General features: G+C 40.6%; 1 protein-coding gene across 3 annotated transcripts; it reads right to left on the bottom strand.

Annotated features, from left to right (window-relative positions):
• On the bottom strand, positions 1-26,958 carry LOC133373224 (Y+L amino acid transporter 2-like). Of its 3 annotated transcripts, XM_061602694.1 has the most exons (12): positions 25,719-25,919; positions 25,456-25,534; positions 21,320-21,416; positions 15,259-15,783; positions 9,036-9,161; positions 8,794-8,938; positions 8,486-8,609; positions 5,886-5,989; positions 3,719-3,815; positions 2,852-3,001; positions 1,997-2,180; positions 1-1,547 (listed from the first exon to the last, which is right to left on the bottom strand). In XM_061602694.1, the coding sequence occupies exons 4-12, from the start codon at positions 15,761-15,763 to the stop codon at positions 1,456-1,458; spliced, it is 1,527 nt and encodes a 508-aa protein (XP_061458678.1). In that variant the 5' UTR covers positions 15,764-15,783; positions 21,320-21,416; positions 25,456-25,534; positions 25,719-25,919; the 3' UTR covers positions 1-1,455. The 3 variants fall into 3 exon arrangements, with proteins under 3 accessions (XP_061458678.1, XP_061458687.1, XP_061458670.1); XM_061602703.1 differs by lacking the exons at positions 21,320-21,416; positions 25,719-25,919 and adding an exon at positions 26,875-26,958; XM_061602686.1 differs by lacking the exons at positions 25,456-25,534; positions 25,719-25,919 and having other exon boundaries at positions 21,320-21,913.
• Positions 26,959-27,347: the final 389 nt, after the last annotated feature.

Genomic DNA, 27,347 nt, shown 5'->3' with positions numbered 1-27,347 from the left:
GTTTATTCAGAACAGAAGCATATTTAACAGGCCTTCATCCTTCTCTACTGCAATACACATGCGTGGCTTGTAATATAAAATGCTGGAAGGGGAAAAAGTTGATTATCTTATGTTTTGTGCACATAAGATTAGGCAGTTGCTTGTTCAGAAGGAAAATTGGTAGTTGTTTGGCATAGATCAGGTGTGGGAAACCTTTGGCCCTCCAGACGTTGCTGAACTACCTCCCATCATCCCTGGCCACTGGGGATGGGAGTTGTAGTTCAGCAACATCTGGAGGGCCAGACGTTCCCCTCTTTATCACAAACAACATGATGAGCTCCTTTAGCTGTGGTAATATAAAGTCATGCCCCAATGTTTCTAAAGAGGCACCTTAAGCTTGGCATGTGGGCAGAGACATCAAGCTGAGCCACACATTTTAATTATACTTCATAAGAAAAAGTATTATAAATCCTGAATACTATTAAATCCACAATAGAACACTATGCTGCTTTTACAGTCCTTTGTATTCTGCTGAAGGAGCTGCTAACAGACCAGATCTCCACTGAACATGCCTTGTTTTGTAATACAATGGTACCCTGCAATGGAGTAAGGCAGGAGTAGCCAATGTGGTGCCCTCCAGTTAATACTGGACTACAACTCTCATGATCCTTGACCATTGGCCATGCAGGATGGGGCTGACGGGAGTTGAAGCTGAACAACTTCTGGAGGGCACCAAGATGGCTACTACTGGAGTAAGGCAAGGTCTTGGTGCAACACATCAATTCAAGAGCACAGGATACCGCCTTTCTATACCATTGATATCCTTCTACTGATTTCTATGGGCCATTGCCAGAATGTGTTTCACCATAGATCAGACTGTAATATTATTACTTGTATTTAACCAGCACTGAATGAAATAAATTTGTACACTCTCTCTGTAAAAGGCTTGCAGCACAATCTTATACAGGTCTGTTCAGAAATCCGATTAACTGTGACTTACTGCCAGATAATTGGGTATAGGATTACAGCTCTAGAGTTCCTTAGAACTAAATGTTTACAGTGCAAGTTTTTTCATATGCCCTTTTGAGGAAAGTGTTGAAGTTGGAAATGTGTATATTTTTAGTTCCTCCTCTTGACATAAATTTACGTTTTCCTTCCCAGGCCTCTATTTTCAATTGGCAACTTGGAGACATTTATAATAAAGCTCTTTAAAAACTAGCACTTATTAAGTGCTTGTTTCTATATGTTGTATCTTGTATTTTTCAAATAGTGTATAATTACCAGCTATTGAATCAGCATGAAGAAGTCCTCATGAACTGGCAATCAGACAAAGGAAAGGCTAATAATGCAGCACAGATTAAGAAACATCAAAATGATGCACAGTACAATTGCACATGCCTTGGCATGGCCCAAGAGCACAAAATAGTATTCCCAGTGACACTGGATGCTTCAAGTGGAGGAAATGTCCAAATAATTCTACTTGGTTTTGGTTTCTGATGTCTCTGTTTCAATATCCAAGTCAGTCAGACAGCAACAGAACAGCATCTGGACATATTTTGTGGTTGTTGCTACAAGATAAATTAGACAAAGTGATTATATTGTAAAAGTTAGTAACTCCTGTGTCATTCATGGCATTTTTCTGCGTAATGTCAAAAGCCTCATTAACATGTACAGTCCTCTGATAATTAGACCAATTTGGCCATTGCAAACTCTGGGCTAATTCAGGGACAGCCACCAAGATGCCATCATCCCTGATCTTTGGCTATGTTGGCTCCGGTTGATGGGAGTTGCAGTCCAACAACACCTGCAGGGCATCAGGTCGGCTCCCCCTGGGATAATGAGAAATGTCACAACCACTAGATAACTAATACCAGTTGAAATACTTTACATCCACTAAAAAAATGTTTTGTTGCCTAAACAATTTTTCAGCATACAGTCATATGTGCATGAGATACTTTCAGACATTAATGAAATGACAAGATCCACATTTTTAATAAATAAAATATAAATTTCTTACCTGAAAGCCATTGGAGGTACTTAGGTCTCTTTTCAACTGGTAAATAGACTCCCAAAAAATAAGCAGGAATTCCAGAGAGCGCTATACCAATTCCAATAATGGAATTGATTGTATCACTGTAGAGAGGAATTATGACTAGGAAAACGGTGCATAAGCAATACACAATGGGGAAGAAGAGGCTGAGCTGCAAATACAAAAAAAATGAATGCAAGTTATAGGAAAAATTGCAGGGAAATTGTAACATCAAATCACGTCATGAACCCTCCCCCTATTTTATGCAAGCTTTCTAGAGCTGCTAACATCTCAGTATACTAGTATCCAGTAGACACATGAACTGCTATTGAGTTACAGATGCATCTGTCTACTAGAGTAACTTTTCCCAAGCTGATTGCCTCTGGATGTTTTGGACTACAACTCCCATCAGTCCCAGCCAACTCAAAGGGCACCAGACTGGGGAAGACTGCTCAGTACATGAATACGCAGACAGGACGAATCAGCCATGAGACCTAAAAATTGGAATCTTCACAGTATGCCTGATCAAGACTGTGTCAGTGATGGCAGCACCACTATTTTCAAAGCAGTTTCCAAAAAATAAATATAATTACCCTTGAGGCTCAAGAGTATTTCTAGGGTATGGTCTGACATCCTCCAGTAAATTTTGCTCTCACCCCAATCCTATCAGCAGAAGAGGGGCATCAAGAATGATTACTTTAGTTTGCTCCTCAGTTTAAAGGGGTTATAAGCAGGAGGAAATGTGCCTCTACAAAAAAAAATCTCTAGACATTCTTAATAGCAAAGGTACAACACACATACATATGCACAACACTGAAAGCTTTAATTCTGTTATTTACTTACTTTAATGGGCCTTGGCCTGTCTGGCTGGGTATATCTTAAGTATATTAATCCTGCAATGGATAACCCAACAAAGAACCAATAGCTGAAGCAATAGTAATTGATCAGGAGGAAGACATCTTCCACAAGGAGATAAATCAAAGTCATTAATCCCTACAGAGAGATAACAAAACAAAACAAAAAAGTATACAGGTGGGGTGTGTGAGTATGAGATCCTAAAAACATGTTCTAAACTCAGGCTTCATAATAGATTATACATAGTGCTCTGTGCCTTAAACCTGACACAAAACCTTTTCATTGCCTATTGAGATTTTTCACATCTTCCACAAAAGCACATGTAGTTTTCATACCCTTCCAAGGATTTGTCCTTGATTATTTTTTCATCCTTTGCCACTGTTTGTTTCCTTTTTCTGTGGTTGCATGACATTATGCAATATGGTCACAGTTGCCCGACTGAACAAAAAAGATTTGCAAAGTGGAGCAAGCTCCCCATTCAGATCCCCTGAGTAGATCAGAATCTGCATGCACATCAGATCACTGCACAAACAGATCCCTTGGCTGGATGCCTGCACCCAGCAGTCAAGACTGCACACACAGGAATCAGGAACTGCATGCACAATTCCCAACTGATGATGTGATCCCCTTCAGAACTGTATAATAAGGATGGGAATATCTAAAAGCCACTGTACATCGTTATTACCACAATTGTGTTACTAATTGTGTGCATGACAACAAGGAATAGGTCTTAGGCTTGGTAAGAACAAAGTTTATTTGCTTGGTTGAGTTCATGAAGTATGAGCCAAGATAGAGAACACAATAAGTGTTAAGAGTCCCCAGAAGTTTTCTTTCTTATGGCTTGTAGTTACTTACATTAAAAAGAAGAGCAGGGACAGGTGTGAAACATTTTATATGAATCAAGCTCAGACTATCGGGGAGGTGTCCTTCTCTGGCTCCAACATAAAAAAGCCTACCACAAGGGGGAAAAAAAGGCTTATCAGTACACAATCCTAGTATGTTCTAAGGTGACACTGACAGGGTGGTACATGTTCATCCTCACAACAACTATGGGAAGTGGATTAGGCCAAGAGAGAGGTCAATATTCAGCAAAATAGTTGCCTAGTGCAAGAATTAGCACTAATATAACAGGATTCCCCCCTCTCCTCCCCCCTGCAAGCATCTCACACCACCCCCAAATCTGATCTGGAGGGTTGGGGAAAACCTCAGAACAGATTTAGGGGGTACATATGGGGAGGGGGGGAGAATGTTCTGTTGCGCAAGGAGAAATCCTTTCACTAATTGAATGTTCACCATAGCTCTACACTGAATACAGGCCAGAGGGACTGTCCCAAGGTTAGCCAGTGAACTTCCTGACAGAGTGTGGATTTGAAATTGGGCCTCCTAGTCCAGAGTTGAGGAACCTTTTTCAGCCAGAGGGCCATAGTCTTTCATGACAACTCACATGCCAGTAGTGGGTAGGGATGGGGAAACATATCCATTTCAATTTCTTTCAAATTCTCATTTTTCTCATCTTCAGTTTTGCACTTTTTCACATTAGTTTGCTTTTTTTTAAAGTCATGAAAATTAATCAGCATCTTAGTGCAAATTTCTCCTAACACACATTTTTGTATGCAATTTTGCCTAATGCAAACTAATTTCCCCTATGTTATTTTCACAAATATATGCATCTCTATGTACACTTTTCACTAGTATATGCATTGTTTTGTACACATTGCTTGGCTGGAAAATTACATTGCAAAATTCAGAGAACTGCAAATTTCAATAACTGTTTCGGTTTGCATACTATTTTAGAAAGTGCAACTTAGGTAAGTTCTACTTTAAATGCAAACTGAATAGAATTTCTCCCCCCCATCTGAGGTCATGGGAGGGGCTAGAGGCAACAAGTAGGTGGAGCAAAGGCTGCTTGCAAAGGGCTTTCGAATAGCCAGGAACTGTTCCTTTAAATCACCAGTTTTCAATATTCAGTAACGGAACATGTTCATGTGACTCAGTCAGGGCCGGCCCTGCCATTAGGCAAAGTGAGGCAGCTGCCTTAGGTGGAAGATGCTGGGAACAGGAAATAGTTGTGAGGTGTTGGAGGGCAGAGGGGTGTGTGTGTGGTGTCACACATGGTATGTGTGACCTGCACCCCCTAAGCTGATCTGTTGCTCTCAGATATGGTTAAGGATGGTGCTCTGCTGATGGTGTTGAAGTAAGTTTCAGCTGTCATTCTATAGGTAGAACTGGGAAGGTGTGCCATCTTGCCTCAGGTAGCAAAATGCCTTGGACCGACCCTGGTCTCAGTATTGTAAGGTGACAGGGGGTACATTCATTGGCATCTCACAGCTTGTTATACCAGCAGAGGAAATGGCTACTGCCTCATTCTTTTCACTCCTTGCAGTGCAGGGAGTCTATAATAGTTAGTAATGGAAAGGCAATAGCTTCTGCTGGAGAACATTTGCTTGGAGCTGGATGCTTGGCTAGAGTTATGTATAGCGATAAATAGGTTTCTGGATTACTAACACAAGCCACCAGGTGGCAGAGTGCTTTTGAGTATTTTTCAGTCTTGTGTTGATTCCATGCTGCTGACCTACCACTGAATACTGAATCACCACAAATATGTTAAAAAAAGTAGAGTGGAAAATATTCAAGGCCCTTCACTCCATATCTTCCATCTATTAGTAGCCTTCAGTGGAATGAATACCTGGAGTTCTGAACAGTTTTTTTAAAAAACACATTTGGAATCCAAAAAGATACACAGAATATGATTCACCTTATAATCTTTTATAATTTGTTTTTGTGCAAATAGATTAAACCTAATTAATCATTGCTATAAAAAGCCTAAAATTGACTAGGATATGTACAGTAGAATCTCAGATGTATCGGTTGTCCCTGTTAATAATCCTGAACTAATATTAGATTGTATTTTACTGCCATTTTATGGGAAAGTCTAATTTTCTACCCCGTTATGAAGTAAAATCACTTCTTGCAAAATGCTACTGACTTTATCTGCACATGCTAGTTTCTTAATATCTCATACCTGGAAGCTGCAATAATTGATGAGTTTAATCCTCCATAACAAGACATAGCCACTGCAATAGGGATGATCCACTTAGCATGGCTAAGAGTTTCATTTCCAAAAGTCTGCAACAGAAAAAAAAGAGAAAGGTTCACTCAGCTAGTTTCACAATGTCAGCCAACTGTTCTGGAAATTTACAGATCAAGCACAAAGTCAGGCTAGCCTATTTTGACCATGATCACCACAGTCTTGGGAAAGCTTTTTAAAAGCCATGCTAATGATCTTTTAGATATCTGTCACAAACGGGTTGATTAAGTAACAGGAGAAAGTAAAACTAATATACATTAAAGAGAATGATCCCAATCACCAGTGGGATTTAATCACTCCAGTGAGATTTTATAAACTTTAAGCCAGTGTGGCATAGTGGTTAGAGCAGCCTTTCCCAACCAGTGTGCCTCCAGATGTTGTTGGACCACAACTCCCATTTTTCCTGACCATTGGCAATGCTGGCTCAGGCTGATGGGAGTTGTGGACCAACAACATCTGGAGGCACACTGGTTGGGAAAGGCTGGGTTAGAGTGTTGGACTACGACCTGGGAGACCACGGTTCGAATCCTCACTTAGCCATGAAGCTCACTGGGTGACCTTGGGCCAGTCACTGCCTCTCAGCCGCAGAGGAAGGCAATGGTAAAACCACCTCTGAATACCACTTACCATGAAAACCCTATTCATAGGGTCGCCATAAGTCAGAATCGACTTGAAGGCAGTCCATTTCCATTTTTTTTCAAACTTGTTTGTGAGATAGCAAAAGGGATTATTATATGAACTGTATATTCTACAGTATCTCTACAATATAGTTATATGATGCAGGGAAGGGTTCTTTCCTCACCCCTCTTGTAAAGAGACAACAGGGAAAATCAGCTACCCATGCATCCAGCCAACAAGCACAGATGTATAGGTCCATATTTATAACTCTGTAATGCTCCTTACACCTAGGCCAGCCTTCTCCAACCTGGTGTCCTCCAGATGTTTGGGGCTACAACTTTCATCAGCCCTAACCAGCATGGGCAATGGACAGAGGTGATGGGAGTTGTCATCCAAAACATCTGGAAGGGATCAGGCTGGGGATTTATGCCTTCTGTTGCCCACATGTATCTGACAAAGATGTCAGATTCTGCTCAAACTTCCCCCACACATGTACGCAAGCTTCAGAAGCCAGGAAAATATGCAAATATACCTTATTAGCATAATTATATTAGTACAAACTGGCAATTTTAGTTCAAAATTATACTCTTCACAAATTGCATATCTTGAAAACCTGTACTGGCAGTTGCATAAAATGTCATTCCAAAAATAACTAGATTTTAGGAATCTAACTTAGTATCTCTTAACCAAATCAGCTTACACTACTGGCTCAAGATCTAAACTATTATATGATTTTGTAGGATTAACGAGAGCCAACTGACAACCAATATCTTCATGTTCCATAGTTGTCTGAAAGCAGTAATCCTTGGTCCATCATATCCAGGTTCATCTAATATTCTGGACTGTGTGACCAGTGTATATTCATTTTCAGTTCTTGAAACAGCAGGGAACCTCAAATCACACAGGGACTTATACTGTATATAGAAAATGTGGATACATGAAGGTTTACTTGAAAGCAAGGATATATAAGATTGTATAATGTGTTTACTGCTTAGATAGTGTAGATGTTAAGCTCGGGGGCCTTGTAGAATTTCTGTGCTTTTTTTTTTTTTAGGAGAAAAGCATTGTGCCATCTATCATTGCCAACAGTGAGAGTGCACTATGAGGACCCCATTGTTCTTGAGGTGTATGATAACATTAATTGACGTGGTGAGGTCTACCTCCCAGGCAAGTCTCAAACCCTCTGTATCTCCCATTGTTTATGCATGCAGTTTTGACTAATGTACATTATTTATGCAAGCAATTTCTCCTCATATAATGGATTTTTGTATTTTATTTTCACATATTCATTTTTAAGCACATTTCCCCTCAATATATGCATTTTTGTAAACATTGGTTGGGGAACTGCATCACAAAATTGGGGTAAGTGAATTTTGAAGGATGGCTGTGTTTCAGTTCTGACATTGTTTCAGAAAATGTGAATTTGATAAATTCAGCTTTAAATGCAGATGGAATCAAATTTCTCTGCCAACCCTAGTCACTAGAGGAGATGTAACCTCCTACATATGATCCCTCCACTCAAGTTCAGTTCCTGCACTTACCTGAGCCTTGTTGTTGGGGTGTTGTTCTTGGCTGCCTGTTCTTCTTACACAGTACCACACAGGAAACCAGCTGCTTCTGCTAATTAACTTTGCACCAATACCCTTTTCTTTCTTTTTTTGTTAATGATTTTCTTGGGATCCCTCCCACAATGATCCTAACCTATCCTGCCTTAGCTTTCTGCTTGATCCACCACTTATATCTTTATATAAGATAGTGGACTCTCCTTCATTAGAGGTTTTTAAGCAGAGGCTGGATGGCCACCTAGCAGGGATGCTATAGTAGTAGATTTCCCTGCATTAGCATGGGTTGGACTAGATGATCTTTGAGATCCCTTCTAGGTCTATGATTCTATAAACTAGCAATGTTCAACATACCACAGCCACAGCATCACTCGCTAACAGAGCAGGCATGTCCAGCACGACATAGTAGGCCACGTTAGTCAGCAGGTAAATGATCGTCACAATTGGCATTGAAACAGCAATGGAAAGTGGCAAGTTCCTGCAGAGGGAAATAAAACAGTTTGGCACATGATTTGCAACAGAATAAGGGATAAACCAAAAGGGAGGCATATTAAAAACCATTTATAATACAGAAATGTGAATGCTTTAGAAACGACCTGCTGAAATCTGCATGAAACTTCACACCAGTTGCAATAATTATGTAATTCAAGACAGCTATATACCTTTCTGGGTTTTTCATTTCTTCTGTGACAAAATTCAATGTATCCCATCCAGAGTAGGAAAAAAGGGCTGAGTAGAGAGCAAGAGCAATGAATCCTGCATCTGTTGTTGAGCCTTCAAATGGCTCCTTGAGATTTTCAGTTTCTCCTGTGGAAATGTCAGAAGCCTATGGTTTATTTACATCTATCCAGATATATAATCTATATGTAGCTTTTGTTAGTATTTACAAATAGTAAGTTCTTACCTTGGCTAATTTTGTAAAGACCCACAGCTATGACCATAATAAGGGCCATTACTTTGGCATACGTGAAAAGATCTTGTACTCTAGTTCCCCACTTCACATTGACACAGTTAATAAACGTCAGGGAGCCTAATAAGAGAACAGAATAGAAACAAAATAAGCAGCTGCATTTCATAAGAATACAGACTACGTTTTTTAATGAACAGAACTTTTTTGGGAGTGGTGGTGGAGAAATCAACTTACTATAATAAAAAAATAAATGGAAAATAAATAAATAAATGCAGTCATTTAAACCAGGGCCTGACCATTAACCATGCTAGTTGAGGCGGATGGGAGTTGGAGTCCAAACAACATCTGGAGGGCCACAGGTTCCCCACCCTTGATTTAAACAGAAGTGAAGGATGCCTGTTTCATGTATGATGCTGCCTCTAGGATGGAAGGCAGGAACAAAGAGATACAAGAGAACAAAATAAGTTCTTCGGTAAAGAAAATATTTAAATATGATATTTGTATATCATCTGGTTTACGGATCGTGCTGCATTTTCTAAGCGTGCCTAAACAGACTCACCAACAGAGCAAGCCTAAGTATAGGAAGCTAGCGGAACATACCCCAGTTTAAGTTAAGATGGTGTAAATTGCCTTATCCGACCTCTGTTCAGGAGCTGGATTACTGCTGGCTGAGCTGGCCCGAGGCTAGCAGAGGAAAAACAAGCTTTTAAAATAGAGTTTAACTTATCCATCCTGCTTGCCGGCATAAGTTCCCCTGAGTTGTCAGGTCACACGGTTTCACTAAAAGAGGTGCAGAAAAAGTGTCCTGCCACTGCCACACCCAGGGAATGCCCCTTTTGCAGACTTATGCCTGCTTAAGTTCCCCCAGCTGAGCCATCATAGCTCTGGCTCAGCTGGGTTTAGGGACTTACACTTGTGTATCCCCAGCTGAACTGGAATGAAGGAGTTACACCATCTAAGCCCCAGCTGAGCTGGGACAGCCCAAGCTCCACATGTTCCAAACTGGTTCAAACCAGTGGATCTTGGGTTTGGATTGTGCTGTAGGTCTAGGGAGAAAAGAATTTTAAAGTCATTTATACTAAAGAGACGCATAGATACCTAATACAGCCTCATGCTGTGGCTCAGTTCCTAGAGCTGTATTAGGAAAACTTGTGCCACAACCCTATGCACACTTTCTAGGAAGTCCCATTGAGCACAATATGACTTCATTTTGAATAAACATGTATAGGATTGTGCTGGATGAGTTTAAGTCCTACCTCCAACGTAGTCTTACCCATATGTGCCTACTCGACCATTTTGATCTGTGGAACTGGCACTTACAGGTGCTACATAATACTTGTTCCACACTTGTAAGAAATTGATTCTTTAGTGTGGCAGTACCTATGGTCTGGAACTCCCTGCCTATTGACATCATGCAGGCACCTTTGCTGTATTCTTTTTGGCATCTGCTTAAAATATTTCTGTTTGGGTAAGCCTATCCAGACAGATAGATGATTTGTTTTAATCTCTTTTTAGTCTACTGCTGACTTCAATAGTCTTTAAAATATTTTTCTTTACTTTTTAAACTGTTTTTATTGATTATAATTTTAATGTTCTTTGTAAACTGCTTAGAGGTTTTTCCACAATAAAGTAGTATATACATTTTGTTAAATAAAATAAATAAATAGACTTGGCTTTGGACAAACCACACTTTCTTATCCTTGGCTTTCCATCTTTAAAAGAGCAATAATACATTATCTGCTTCACAGGGCTGTTCACAGATATTTTGATTGTACATCTAATATTTTTAAGTGCATTCCTGAATATATAAATTAGGAGTATGATGAACACATGCATCTTAAAGGTATACTCTTCAGAGAGTTAGGATTGGTGCAACTCTTTGCTAATGGTAACCTTGGTAAGTAAACCCAGGTTTGTTACAGTGTAATGTGTGAAATAACTTATGGTAAAGATTTGGGCAGAGCAATCCAACTCATGGGAAGATGGCAGAAGGAGTGTCAGTGGAGGAGGAGCCAGCGGAAAGGTTCACGGCATCCATTGCTGTTCAGGAGCCACCGGGCCAGCTAAACGTCAGCTCAACCGGGAGTTGCACATGAAGAGAAAAGAAAAAGCCGTCTCGCATGAATATCTCTACCAGGGAGTAAGTGCTCCCCATTGACTTCCATTAAAATTATGTTGTAAATACGAGATGGATTGTGCCCAAAGTGTGTGAAGTAAATACTAATACTGCTAATAATATATAAGCAGTAGCAGTACTATACATGCAGTTATTTCCCATGCAAGAGAGTGGGCCATTCCAGGAAGGACATCAAGCATATTTGACAAAATTGAACAAGTATTAATTTTCAGTGTAAATTTTGCAGCACATAAATGGGAGACATAGAACACACTGTGTGTTTGATCACACTGTAACTTATTCAAGGTTATCTGAGAAGCATAAACTGGTATTTGCTCTGTATCAGACTAATACATAATAGCATCACAAAAATTGTGTTCTTTCATACTCTGACACAGGTTATAATCACCACTCTCTGATTTAGTGAAATCTGCTGTTTTTTGGTCCATCAAGTCGAATGCAGCCCACATCAGAGGTGTGTCATGGCTTAGTGGGTGCCCGTCAAAAGCCCTCCTGTTCTTGCAGTTCCCAGACTGGTAGCAAAAAATGGAAGCTCAGTGAGCTCCTGGTGGATCACCAAACCATCCTATCAGGATTTGCTTTAATATTTTTCTGACAGAGGCAGTAGGTCTCAGATTTCCAGTTGGTGGGAATCACAAGTGGGGAGAGTGCTTTTGCACTCAGTTCCTGCTTGCTGGCTTTCCATGGGCATCTGGTTTGCCACTGTGAAAACAGGATGCTGGCCTAGCTGGGCCTTTGGCCTGGTACAGTAGGGCCCTTCTTATGGTCTTAGTATATTCTCAAGATCACATAACATGATTTAGTTTGCTCTAGACACTCAAATAAAGTTGACTTTTCACCATATTCATCTGTTCTCATATCGGAGGAATACAGAGAGCTTTTGTGCGCCTTTTCACAGGCCAAAAAACATTATCGGACAGTCCTCAAAAAAGAAGGCCTGGCCTTTGATCACAACTCCAATTGGTTATCTATTGTCTCCCCTAATGGCCCTCTTAGAGGGCATCTGGCCACTTGAGCATCCCCAACGCCCTAGTAATTGTAGCAATCCTAGGCCTGGTTTTCTATAGGAAGGGGTTTTGCGTGGCAGTTGGCAAATAATTGCATGTTATTCTTTACAAATCTAGGGTCATTTTATGATCAGTAAAACCATTATTGGTGGGTTAGGGCTATAAAACAAGAATCTGACAGGCCCCAACCAATCTGCTCTAGTTTTGCCCCCAAGCTGCCAGATTCCTCTAGGCTCCACTTGTAATTCAACAGGTGTTGGCTCTCTGATCCCTGGCTTCACCCAAAAAGTCAGTATTTTTTGTTTAAGTCGGCAATATAAGTAAAAGCAATATAAATAAAAGCTTTAAGAGACTGCATTGTCAATATGAGTGCAAAATAAAAAAGCTGAAATGGGTTTGGAGGGGGGAGGGTGTCATCTTTTTTACAGCTCCAATTATTTCATCAACAAGATGAGAACAAAGCCAATATATCCTCATTCTTTTAGTGCCCTCTAGCATTCAGAGGCAAAGTTGCACTTTGCTATGAAATGTCTTGGCTTCTGGGGAGAAGGAGCTCACTCAGTGCTAAATATTACATGTACTTCATTTATCCACAGAGCATAATATTGAACATGTGGATAATTATTAGTAAATATGCAGCAGTCTTTCTTGAAACTATCCATCCAGCTGTCTGGCTTGAGATCAGAGATAGCTGCTACATGGAGTTCTTTTTAAAACTAGCGTTAGCTAACTAGCTGAGACACCAGCCTTCCTTTAAGATCAATGGTGAAAATGCTCACAAAATAGAAAATGAAAAATGCCTTTTTCTCCCAGTGGATAGACAGTTGGATTTGATTTCAAGAGTCCTAGGCTCAAGGCTCAATACTGTATTATTACAAAAAACAGTCAGCATTCAAAAAAGCAGGGGAAAAAAATCCAAAAATGCTATAAGCAGATTTATTTCTTAAACAAGCCCAACACATTTCAGCCTCTGTTATGTTCGGCCTTTGTCAGAGGCTACAACCTCCCCCCCCCACATTTAATTACATAAAAATAAATAATCAATAAAGTGTCAATAAAGAATGCAGGATTAAAGGGCAATTGTTTCATGTGAACAAATTTGTTGGTTAATACTTAGATGAAATTAAAACTGTCTGTAGAGAACTCTAGTAACAAAAATGCTTAAGTCTTCGGTAATGACTAAAAGATGAAAACTGAACACATCTAGGTCTATATATTACAAAATGTACAGATACAGCTGTTCTTGTTTTACCATTAAGGAATTACAATGACTATGTAAAAACAGGAGGGATTGTCTGAAATATTTATAAACTATAAAAAGGGAAGAAACTCTCGTTCCCCATTAAGCCCACAAGGGGTCCAAGTTTTCAGTTCTAATATTCATAACATATCTTTTGTTAGCAAGATGTTACCTTCCTTATTTCATTTTTCTAAAATCTAAAACCTGAAATCTGAAGAATGATTAAATTCTAGGAAATGCTCAACCAAAGGAGCCCTCAATTTCTTTTTTTCTGATATTGCTAAGATGTTAGCCTTGTTGTTGTTATGTGCCTCCAAGTCGACTACGACTTATGGCGACCCTATGAATCAATGACTTCCAAGAGCATCTGTCATGAACCACCCTGTTCAGATCTTGTAAGTTCAGGTCTGTGGCTTCCCTTATGGAATCAATCCATCTCTTGTTTGGCCTTCCTCTTTTTCTACTTCCTTCTGTTTTTCCCAGCATTATTATCTTTTCTAATGAATCATGTCTTCTCATTATGTATCCAAAGTATGATAACCTCAGTTTCGTCATTTTAGCTTCTAGTGATAGTTCTGGTTTAATTTGTTCTAACACCCAATTTTGTCTTTTTTGCAGTCCATGCCTATGCATTTTTAAATCATTCTAGAGTTTCTCCCACGTAGATTTTCTGACAAGCACACTAAATGGCATAGATTGCACAAGCAGTGTTACAAGTGGAAAAATATTTCAAAACATATTTTCTATGCATTTTTATCCTGCATTCTTTGTTGACATTGATGATTATTTATTTTTATGTAATTAAATGTGGTATATGCTTTTGCTTGTAGCCCGATGAAGACAGAACACAGCGGGGGCCAAAAAGTGTTGGGCTTGTTTTAGAAATAAATCTGCTTAAAGCATTTTGGATTTTTTTTCTCCTCCTTTTTCACAATACTGTATTATGCCATCTTTGGAAAGACGCAGTCTCCCAGCCTCATTTCTTCAAAGAAAAACAATGTTGACAGCAGTCTTCCAGTTCACAAGTCCATAGAAATAAAATGATGCTTCACCATGGGCATCTCAGACTTTCGCTTGATCTGGGTAGGTCAGCATGATGCAATTTGAGAATTTATAGTGTTGAGATGTAGCTGAATCTCTCAGAAGCAGCTGAAGTATATATTCTTGGTGCTGGGACATGCATACAAGCAGATGATCTATGCATACCATTCCACAGTATGCTCCCCAACAATGTTGCCTTGCTGGTTTAGACTACTGCCAATCTCAGGGGTTGGGAGCCTGTAGTTTGGCTCCAGATGTTGTTTGACTCCAACTCTCCCCAGGCCAAGCTAGCCTGGCCAACCTGACAGCCACAGGTTCCCCATCTTGCCCTCCTTGTTCCAACATTCTGTTATTAAAAGTAGATGTTCACTGTTGGTAACACCGCCCACTTCTCATAAGCACAGTATGAAGGTGATGGATAACTTTGCTGTTATCTCCAATATCTGGTAATCACTAGTAGAAGGGGAAACCCCCTAGATGATAAAGAGCTGTCTGGCCTCTGCTGCCTACAGTGTATGACTCTCCAGAGGCAGAGATCTTAGTTTCTGCCTTGTAATTAACAGACAACTACTGAACTACTAAAGTACCTTAATATTTAATACACACACACCATTCTCATGCCAAGTCTGTTGAGCTAAATTGAAATTTAGAGTTTTTCTTAGATTCAGTGGCAGAAGCCTAGGCACCTTGTACCTAATCTTTGCCCTGAAGACAAATAAAACCATCAATTTGTGACCTGAACCTGTGTAAGCAAATTAAATTGTTGCATTGACATGCTATGATTTTACTTACAGATGCAGGCAGCCGCAATCAACCTAACTGCTCCATAGGGTGGCTCACAGAATGGAAATATCGGCTGAACAATATAATTAGCAAAAGTGATGGCTATCACAGCCTGAGTTGTTGGTTCAATAATGAGCAAGGAAGACCACAGTCTGATAAAGGCTATAAAGCCCCCAAAAGCTTCTAGAATATAGGCATAGCTTGCTCCTGATTTAATAATGGATGTCCCCAGTTCAGCATAACACAATGCTCCAAACAATGAAAAGATCCCACCAAGGGCCCAGAGAAGGAGTGAGATTCCATATGAACCACTGTACATCAGAACACCCTTGGGAGATACGAATATTCCAGAGCCAATCATGTTCCCTACTATTAACGAAATGCCATTAAGCAAGGTGATTTCTTGTTTCATCTGCATTTTTTCCTTCTTGTTCTCTGCCACTGAATCCAATTCATGCAATCCATTCTTGGGTTTGTTCTTTTTATTGCAACACGTTGTCCAGGGGCTTGTCATGATCTTCAGTTAATCATTACCTGGAAATGAGAAGGAGAGAATGTTTTGTCTGCAAAACTGGCAGAGTCACAAAGGAGAGAGGTGGACACAGACAAACAGGAATCATATCGTAGCTGCATGGTAGTGTAGGGAAAAATTTGGTTCAGTTTGCATTTTAACATAAACAATATATGAACTGAAATCAACTATACTTTAAAATTCACACATCTCTGCATTTTGTGATGCAGTTCTCCAACCATATGTGTACAAAAATGCACACATAAGGATAATGTGTGCACGAAAATGCATATTAGTGAAAATAACATGAATGCATTATATCAGGGAAAACTGCTTGCAAAATGTGCATATTAGGCAAAGTTTCATACAAAAATGTGTATACTAGCACTAAAATGCTGACAAATCCTTGTGGTCTTTTTTTTTACATCACATGTTTTTTACATGTTGTGGAAATGTGGAGAACTGAACTTAAGATTGGAAAAATGAGAAACAGAGGCATCAACATCCACATATTTATTCCTAGTTGTAGCCATGGGGGAATGTCCATCTGAGGCCCCACAATTACCGCAGAGGCAATTCAGGGTTTACCAAGTGACCAGCGGCTAAATGAGGCTACCTGTTCATGCAGTGAGTGCTGCCACATAGTCAGCAACTTCTGTGTGAGTCTTAGTGTTTTTCCACCCAGAAGATGAGATGAATGAATGGCTTCCATCCAGAAGATGAGATGAATGAATGGCTTCCATCCAGATTCATAGCCAATGAACATTTACAGCCCACGCTCTTAAGAAAACATCAATGAGTAATGTTTATGATTGTAAAACTATCTGTTTATCTTAACGCAGATGACCTTGCACAAGGCTTGCAGGTGGGCACTATGATAGGATTTATGAGCACTATGATAGGAGTTATTACCAGAATGAATTTGGCAGAGGGAGGGAATTCTCAGGCAAGTTCCCCTACCCCAAATTTAGAAAATTGATTCCTAAGTCATTCAGATGCTAAAACTTTGTCTAATTTTCAAATTTGTGCAAAGTTTCATTTTGTGCTATATTAGCAAAAACTCCTTTTTATATACAACCGGGGGTGGTGGTGGTGGATTCTCAGCCAATTCAAGAACAAGCTCCCCAAGAACCTGCAGAAAAAGAACTTGCTCTGAATTTGCCTAGCAATCAATCTGTCCATGTTTCAGTCAGATGTGGTTCTTCACTATGGGGGAGAGGAAAGAGGCCTCTGAATGCTATTTGTCCCATGCACCAATGTCTCAAAAGAACTGTTTCCAGGGAAAATAGAGGATTTTGCTTAGGCTGCACTTGTCAATTGTCTTATGTAGAGTAAGCATCACTGGAATCAATGGGACTTATTTTTCAGCAGACATGTATAGGATTGCACTGACAGTCAAAGTATTGTTATAGGATGGGGAGGTAGTTATCTTTAAGGTCTCTTTCAATCCCGTGGCCTTATATCTATAAGGTGGGATTCTATAGAAAAATAGACTGCTAAAGTGGTCAGACTAGTTTCTTTTTTAAGCTGCTGGCTTTAGGCAAGTTTGCTCTTTGCATGACTAAAGAATACAGGTGCCAGGTTGCCAGAGAAACTATTAGTGGAGATGCCTCCAGAAGGTGGGCTAAAGGGGGCAGGCCTTTCCCCCTTTTCCTTCTGGAGGGGATATCATCAGTCGGTATAAGAGAACAACAGACCTGGGGCTATTCTCATCTTGGACTGGGCTGGGAAGAGACACAGAGGCTTGCCTTGCTCTCTCTGTTGAAACCAAAGCTATGGGTTTACCACCCCCTCCCCAGAATCCTAATGTGGACAAAGATTTGCTTGAGTATTAATGCTGTGAGCCCTTCTATCTTATGCTCAGCCTGTATATATGTATAAAGAAAAACACATCTTACAAAGGAACTACAGTCTCCAATGACTTTCTTTCTAAGGAAGCCAAACCTGAGGTATGCACTGCAACTCCTGAAATCTCTCACCCCTTGGAGATTGGGGACACATAACAGCATTATAAATATTATGTGAAATTATTGAAAAAAGGAGGTCATGTTGCCATAGCATCTTTATGTATAGGCATACTTGATGCAATTGAACTGAGGTATAAGTACATGTGAAAGGTAAACAGGTTTCTCAGTGTTGTTTGGGGAGGAGTAGGAAAGAGGAAGGACGGGGGAAAAAAAGATGGGTTTTAAATAAGAGGAGGGGGTGAACCAAGAAACAGGCAAAAAAACATGAAAAGAGGCAAGCCTGAAGGAAGGTTTTTCCTCATGCAGAATTAACTTCTTAATGAAAATTATGATTTTTATTCTGCAAAGAAATCATTCCAGTTCACTACCAGTTTCAAGTTTCCGTCTCATGTGGTTCTTGTTTTGTTTTACATTTCAAGTGTGTAGACACACCCATTGCTCCTGGAAAAAAAGGTTTTAGGGGTTTGGGTATGAAAATTTTAAAGTATTAGTTTTTTGTTATTAATTCTTACTAGGAGCCTGAGCTATAACGGCTTTGGGTGGCTTAGTGATTACCTTTCATGACTACTGGATAATGCATGTGGCAATTCGGTTTTGAACACTTTGTTCTGAGAACATTGTCTACAGCAATGTTAAAGCAAACATCTGTGAGAGGGCTGCCTGTGATTTCTCTGAGTCTGCTTTTTCTTCTCTTTCCACATCATGCAACATTCATGATAATGTTTAGTATATCTTTGTCCTCATTTCCCCCAGACCCAGTTAGTTACAGGTGCTACAAGCTCAGATGTAACAATGAATGTTTTAGAATTGGTCCTGTGTGCGTGAATTCTATGTTTCCTCTAACCCAATGGACTACAAGCCTGTCACTAAACAATGGCTAGAGATACATTCCTAGATTTAAGCAAGATTCTGCTGTAGTCTACCACTGGTGTACCACAGTGATAGATGGCAACTACCCAATGACCCATATTCAGAGATGATGGGATTTGTAGTATAGCAACATCTAGAGCAGCTTTTCCCAATCTTTTGGTCCCCAGATGTTGCTGGACTACAGTTTCCATCAGTCCCAGCAAGCATGGCCAATGGTTAGGAATTATGGGAACTGTAGTCCAGCAACATCTAGAGGGTCAAAAGTAGCCACCCCAGCAGAGCTTCCTTATTTGTTTTAATGAAAGAGATAGCTACATGTGAGCAAAAGGATACATGTATGAATCTGTGCTCTTCATTGGAATGACGAAGTCGACATTCAAGAGGTCTGGGTCTGTGTCACAGTGTACATGGAACTCTAAATCAGGGTGCATGTATGGCTAAATTCATAAAGTGTGGCTGTCAGAATAATTGTAAAAAGAAGCCACCCTCATGTTTTGATTGCACTGAACTGGAGCAAGATCACGTTGCCCAGTTGCCTCCTCTTTTCCAACTTCTTCAAGCTTGATAGTTTGAAGAAATCCCATTGACCATTTGCAGTAAATTCCCAGGATTCATTACTGGAAGTCATGTGATTTGCAGTAAATACTGCAAAGGCGAATAAGGAGGGATATGATAGCGTGTGAAAGGACATTATGTTGCCCAGATCATGCAATTAAACCCTTCAAGGACCACTGCCTTCTTGGTGGAGGAATGCAAATAAACCAAAGATGACTAAGTCAAATGAGTAACTAGAAGATCATTGACAAGGTAACCTCATTTGCCCATTTTTTTTGAGAACTCCCAAGAATAGTTAAGCACAGTCAAAACACTCATATACTTAGGGCTGCAGTTTCCACAATGTTAAATTAATATGGTGGCGGGGAGGGGGAGATGTGAATTTAGACATCAGAAATTTGAGTAATTGAGATGCAAATAATGGAAACTGAAGGCATGATCAACCCTTCTGAAAAAATAAATCCTGCCAAATTTCAGAAGTTATAGAAATATAGATGCAGTGGTTCTCCTGCAAGGGCAGGCTTTATTATTTTGGGGTGGGAAAACATAAATTGCATTAGCTTCCCTAGTTTTTCTTAGGGGAGGGGCAATCTGAAAACTGGGGACATGAGGGAGGTGCCCCTGGGTAAGAGTCCTGCCAAACTTCAGACAAATAGGTCCATGGGCTACTGTACTGATTTATTTTACCTTCATTATACTGGAAACACTGCAGTATTTTCTCAACCCCCCCCCCCCCAATGAAGAAAGTACAGAGGGAGGGAGGGACAGAGAGAAAGTGCTATGCTTTTTCATTGTTTGTTAGGAAAAATAATTATTGGTAAAGAAGCAGGCCACCCCTACAATCCAAGTCCACCACTTACGCTCTCTACTCACAACCAAAACTCAAAGGAGACTTGCACTTTATCTTTTCATTAGTACAGTCCAGCCTACCCATCCAGTGCCCTCTATATTTTTGGACTTACACTTCCATCACCCAAATGGCCAAATGGTCAGGATGATGGGAGCTGTAGTTCAAAAAACATCTGGAGGGCATCAGGTTGGGAAAATCAGGACCCAGAACAAAGGGCAAAAAATGATCCTGCTACTATGTGATTTAGAAAAGTTGAGGAATGTAACCTTAAGAGAAATTGACTTTCTGATGGTGTATTCAACACCTCAAAACTTTAATAATAATGTAAATGGATTTCTTTCATACAAAGGAGGACAAAACACCCCTGCAGTTTCCCTGAATTACTGTTAAATAAAGAAAAACGGGAGGAATGTTATGGCAGTGGTACTGCCAGGACAAGACTTTGGGGCAGAATTACTGAACCCCATTACACAGAATTAGCAGGAGGGTCCCCATATGCAGCAGGGCTTTCAGTGTGGCAGCACCTATCCTCTGGAACTCCCTTCTTATTGATATTAGGCAGGAGTCTTCATTGTATTGCTTTTGGCACCAGCTAAAAGTGTTTTTGTTTAGGCAAGCCTACCCGGACATGTTATGTTTATTACATACATTTGTTTTTAAAATCTGTTGATTTTATCTGTATTTGGATAATTTTATTATGTCTACTGTTTTTAAAGTCTGTTTTTAATTGTTATTTTTATGAATATCTGATTCAGCAGTATATAAATCTTACTAAATCTTGTTGTGGAACTTTAATGACTAATAGTTGATGCAATAGTTGATTGGGAAAATGTTTGTTCAAAATAGCTGTAGTAAGCCAGGCAAGGCATCAGCCCTAGCACTGGAAATTCAGCTGTGCTTGCTTGTATCAAACTTCAAAACACAGCTATTGAGCATGTCCAAATGCAAGCTGGAAGAGGAGTGTTTATTGCATGAACACATGCCAAGCAGGGAAGAAGCCAAGCGTGCAAAACAAGGCTAGGAGTCTACCTCTCCAAAGGCATATTACTAAGCCAATCTCCCCACCCCACCTCCAAAAGTATATCACAGTCTTAACATATGCTTATTGTCCAGTATAAAAAGCTGAACATCACTCTAAAAATGGCAGAAAAATAAGTTTATCTGCCTTTCTTGCTTGTCTACAACGTTTAGAAGGTGCATCTGCAAATCTACATACGCTCTAGCCTTTAAATGATTCATCTCTAATATCAAAAGGGGACTACTGTTCTCATCTACAACTGGTAAATAAATATTAAACAGAGAATGGTTAATGCTTACCTGTGTATCACTGATGTCTTGTCTTGTTTAATGAAAAGACTGCTGTAACTTCAGGAACAGAACAGTGACCTCAGGTTCTAAGTAAGCAAGCAGCTGCCTGATGAGGAGTGGTAAGTGATATGAATGTGAATGGCCCCTTCTCTCTGCTGCTGCTGCCGCTGCTATTTGTGTCCCCATAGCATGGAAACCAAAATCAGCTGCAACAGCAGCAGCCCATAGAGCAAACTGTTTCCTCCCAAACAGCTCAAGTTCACTAATGAACAACAACTGCCAAGGCTACAGCCAATACTCTTGTTTTCAGAACTTCTTGGAAATTCACTCTGCTAAAAACAAAGGAAATTGCTTGTTCAGTTATGGTCTTTCTTTTCTTTCTCTCTCTAAATTCCTAGAATTTTTCATTACTACCTTTCATGTTAATGTAACATGGCTTGTTCCTGGCATGGTAGTAATGGGATATCCTGCAGAGGGTGCTGACATATAAGAGCCAATTTCCAGAGTAATGAGTAGAATTAAGACTAAAGCTAAGTATGGGTAGAAGTCACAGGCAGAAAAGCATTCAGGTGAGTCTTTAATTCAGACTCAGGCTACGTACACATCATATTTTTAAAGTACATGTAAAGGCACATTACTGCCCCAAAGAATCCTGGGAACTGTAGTTTGTTAAGGGTGCTGGGAATTGCAAGCTACAGTTCCCATGAGAAAACTTCAGTTCCCAGGATTCATTACTGGAAGTCCTGTGCTTTAAATGTATGGTGTGTATGCAGCTTGTGATCAGCCAGGCTAGATGGAGAGGTGAGGAGTTATCCAACTTCATGGCATAAAAAAACAGGGATTGCAGGATAAGATTACAATAAGAATATAAGAAGAGCCTGCTGGATCAGACAAATGGCCGATCTAGTCCAGCATCTTACAGAGGCCAGCCAGGCACCTATGGAAAGCCTGAAAAGAGGACCTGAGTGCGACAGCACTCTACTCACTTGTGATTAGCAGCAACTGGCATTCAGAGGCATATTGCCTCCAACAGTGAAGGTGGAACCTGCCCATTGTGGCTAGTAGCCACTGATAGCCTCATCCTCCATGAATTTGTCTAATAATCTTTTAACACCTTTCAAATTGGTGACCATTGCCACCTTGTGGGAGTGAATTCCAAAGTGTAATTATGTGCTGTATGAAGTGTAACACATTAATTCCAAAGAAATTATATGGAAAGCCCCATAGAAATCTATGGTATTCAGTTCCATGAACTGGGTCATGATCTAACCAAACTAACAGAGCCACTTCCACATCTAAGTATACTTTCCAAGTATAACTGCAATGTCTTGTGTTGTCTCTTCTCAGTGGGTGACCTTGGGCCAGTCACTGTCTCTCAGCCTAGCCTACATCACAGGGATGTTTTGAGGATAAAACTGGAAGGGACAGAACCATGCTTGTCCACCACCTTGAGCTCCTTGGAGGAAAGGCAGAATATAAATGCAATAAATAAATAAATCAAGTTAACAGGAGCCACCATACACAGCTGCAGATAAATTCAAGAGAAATTCAGGAGCAAAGAAAAAGCATGATGAAAGACAGAGTCAAAATGAGGGATGGATTTAAAGGATGGGTCAAAAGCAGATGCTTGAGGGATGAATAAAGGCAAGTATCTCACAGAAAGTCTGGAAAACATGCGTGAGAACATCCTGACAAATTCATAACAACTTGCGCAACAAGTATGCTTCTTGTACTCCTTACATTACATATGTATAAGTCAGCCTTTGCCAACCTCCCTGGAACTGACGGGTTGCAGTCCAAAACATCTGGAAGGGGATGGCAAAACCTAGTTGAAGTCAATACATTCCAAAGCAGTCTTGGAGTATTCCTGTTGACTTCAGTGAGATACCACTAAGGCTTGATTCACACTTATTAAAGATAAGAGTCATATGAGAAGAGGAGCCCCATCAATTGTGAATTGTACGTGCATATTTAAGTGTCCAGGGTTCCTTGCAATTGGCAAAGTCTCTGCCTCCTCTACTTCAGTGCATATTGCAAATAAATCCAGCCATTGAAACATACATAGCATATATTTTGAATCTATGTACAGGGTAAGATTACAAACGAAGCATAGCACTCTGATTCCAATGAAATGACATGGAATCTTAGAATAGTAGAGTTGGAAGGGGCCTATAAGGCCATCGAGTCAAACCCTCTGCTCAATGCAACAATCCACCACAGAAGGCTTCATATAAATTTGGGAACTTTATCCCCGAGTCCACAATAACATATCATAAGAATTGGCCCTAAGAGAGGTCAAATGGGTTGCTGGCTGCTGCACGGTTAAAACATAAGAACATAAGAACATAAGAAGAGCCTGCTGGATCAGGCCAGTGGCCCATCTAGTCCAGCATCCTGTTCTCACAGTGGCCAACCAGGTGCCTGGGGGAAGCCCGCAAGCAGGACCCGAGTGCAAGAACACTCTCCCCTCCTGAGGCTTCCGGCAACTGGTTTTCAGAAGCATGCTGCCTCTGACTAGGGTGGCAGAGCACAGCCATCATGGCTAGTAGCGATTGATAGCCCTGTCCTCCATGAATTTGTCTAATCTTCTTTTAAAGCCATCCAAGCTGGTGGCCATTACTGCATCTTGTGGGAGCAAATTCCATAGTTTAACTATGCGCTGAGTAAAGAAGTACTTCCTTTTGTCTGTCCTGAATCTTCCAACATTCAGCTTCTTTGAATGTCCACGAGTTCTAGTATTATGAGAGAGGGAGAAGAACTTTTCTCTATCCACTTTCTCAATGCCATGCATAATTTGATACACTTCTATCATGTCTCCTCTGACCCGCCTTTTCTCTAAACTAAAAAGCCCCAAATGCTGCAACCTTTCCTCGTAAGGGAGTCGCTCCATCCCCTTGATCATTCTGGTTACCCTCTTCTGAACCTTTTCCAACTCTAGAATATCCTTTTTGAGATGAGGCGACCAGAACTGTACACAGTATTCCAAATGCGGCCGCACCATAGATTTGTACAATGGCATTATGATATCGGCTGTTTTATTTCCAATACCTTTCCTAATTATCGCTAGCATGGAATTTGCCTTTTTCACAGCTGCCGCACACTGGGTCGACATTTTCATCGTGCTGTCCACTACAACCCCGAGGTGTCTCTCCTGGTCGGTCACCGCCAGTTCAGACCCCATGAGCGTATATGTGAAATTCAGATTTTTTGCTCCAATATGCATAATTTTACACTTGTTTATATTGAATTGCATTTGCCATTTTTCCGCCCATTCACTCAGTTTGGAGAGGTCTTTTTGGAGCTCTTCGCAATCCCTTTTTGTTTTAACAACCCTGAACTATTTAGTGTCATCAGCAAGGACTGGGCTGGGCTGGAAATCCAGGTTCAAATCCCTGCTCAGTTACAAAGCTTACTGAGCAACCTTGGGCAAGTCAACCTCACTCAAGCTACTCTACTTTGCAGACTGAAAACTCTGTGTTCCTCAAGGGTGGGGCATGAAAGAAATGTAACAATAAGTAATACATGGGGAAGCCTATTCTGTGTGCCTATATCTAACTGCTGGAATTTCCCTCTTGGAAATCACCCTAGTGGTGCTCCAGGATCAATTTGATGTGCAACATGCAGACCCTCAACCATGATGTGGAATGGTGGTGGAATACTTACTGCACCCTTTCCCAGCGTTCTGAAGCCAGCATACATGAGTAACAGGAGAAACAAAGTAACAAATAGGGGTGAAAATCCCTATTCCCTGGTTGGTCACATAAATGACAAAAATCAAGTGCAATCTGTCCACTATTGAAGGCTTTCATTTCTTCGCCTTTAACTGGAACACTTCCAACACTCCCAGGTACATACTACGTTCCGGCACAGGAGAGAAGCTATCTGAAGACAGGAACATAGGAAGCTGCCTTATATCAAGTCAGATCATTGGCAAGCTAGCTAAATATTATCTATACTGACTGCTGGCAACAATTCTCCAGGGTTTTAGGCAGGAGACATTCCCAGACCGACCTGGAGATGCCAGACTGAACCTGCAGTCTTCTGCACACACGGCACATACCCTACCACGGAACTGTGGACCTTCCCCCTACAATTTTTTCCCATGTTATGTGATTTAAAAAAAAAAACATGAAAGCAAGGCTTACCAAGATTCTCCGATTAGATATCCTCCAAAGTGATTAAGCCTCCTTTTCAGAACCGGCGTGATGGAATCCAGGGCCTAGACTGAAGCAAAGTACAATGCCGTCAAAGACAGTGAACAGAAAAACAGCCCTGGTGAGCGTTTTGTGAGCAGCAGCTTAAGAAGTTAATGAGTGCAGGAGGACTATGAGGCAGTCAAAACAAAGGGGCCAGGGTGAAGGAATGAATTTGTGTTCCTAAAGTCAAAGAGCAGCTGGAAGGAGCTTACTGAGCAGGCTGTAGCCATGGGGATATGTCCCAGGCCAGCCAGGCCCTGCCCTTGTTGATTTTTTCCCAGAGGCTGTTGCTTATTTTCCCAGCACTTTTTGCTATCTCTCCCCAACTTCCAACTTCTCCTTTATGCATACCAACTGCTGGATTTATAATCAACCCAGCAGTAACCACAGACAGATCAGAGGGCTCGAATTTGGGATATAGAGACACACTTTCTATTCTACTGGTTCCACTACATCTCCACCTCTCTTTTCTGAAAATGGGGTCACATGATGCTAGTCAAACGCCACCCCTTTTTACTGTAAAACCTGGTGGGATCAGCTCGAGTGTTTGTTTTTTAAATTCAGCTTCAAACAGATTTTGCTACTGATTGGCAAATCAACCTGTTGCCCCTCCAGGTGCAGCAAATGGAAATGCTTTGCTGTAGGCAACTAGTGTGCTCACAGCCAAGGTCACACTGCTTTAGTACTTCTGATTCCCACAAGGTACCTCATTCCATGCTGCTAGCTTCCCACCCCTGCCAGTCCACACAGGTAACAAGTTCCTTCAACAACTGTCTAGTAGCACAGTGCAATAATTTGGAATATGATTTTTGGGACATTTCCACATGTTTATCATGGTTATTGCTCTAAATGTTTGGATCAAATGTTAATTTCACTGAACTGCAAAGCTTTGGCCACAAAATTACTTGAAAAGACAAAATATTCACAGCCACGAAAAAGTCCAATACTTAAAAAAAAAACCTCAAAAAAAAGTTAAGAAACCTCAATTGCAAAATAGTAATTTGAGAGGGCTCATTTTTGTAAACCTATTTCCAGGTCTGAGAATTTCTACTCCTCTGTATCACTGTAATTGCTGTGCTATTTTAAGCCAGAAGGGGAAAAAAGAGAATGAAGGAAGGCAAAGTGATACTATGTATTGTACCTGCCTCTGTTGGTAAATGTGTACTAGGATTCAAGTCTTGGAGAGCCTTTTCTACCCCAAAAGTAGGGTGTCCCCCATCTATGCAAAAAGGGTTCTGGGTTTGAAAATAAATCCTGAATCCTGCCCTCTTGAGGGTACAGTATCATAGAATAGCAGATTTGGAAGGGACCTATAAAGCCATTGAGTCCAATTCCCCTCTCAATGCAGGAATCCAGCCTAAAGCATACCACAGGTGGCTCCTGAATGACTCCAGTGCAGGGCTGCCAGGTTCATGGCCTGAGACTGATCCTGTATCTTTAGAAGAAGAGAAAGTCAGCCAAGTGCAGGTGTTCTTGCAACCCTGTAATGAGAAAAACCACAAGGTAGAATTCTCCCATCCCTCTGCACAACTTTAGAGTTCTCGTAATCTGTTGAAATTCATTAAAAATCAGCCATGCTCACAGAATACCTGTAATCCTATTACTGACCTTGCCCCATACTCTGACCTTCATCTTCTGCAGTTTAAAAGTTTAAAAAATGCCTGGCTGATTTTTAATCAATTTAAGAAATTTTGCATTGAACTGAATGATAATGTTGGGCATGCTCAGTAAGAACTGTCAGTGTTCTAAAAGCTAGACTCACAGCTGTTTGGCTTGGCTAACCAGGGGGCCACACTCTGGCCACTGGAGCTCTGTCAGAGGAATAAGAGTCTCCTCTCAGC

Source organism: Rhineura floridana, chromosome 1 (genome assembly GCF_030035675.1).
Source record: "Rhineura floridana isolate rRhiFlo1 chromosome 1, rRhiFlo1.hap2, whole genome shotgun sequence".
In the NCBI taxonomy this organism is placed as follows: Eukaryota; Metazoa; Chordata; class Lepidosauria; order Squamata; family Rhineuridae; genus Rhineura; species Rhineura floridana.
The sequence above is the reverse complement of the archived record's forward strand: the minus strand, read 5'-3'. Positions and strand labels throughout refer to the sequence as shown.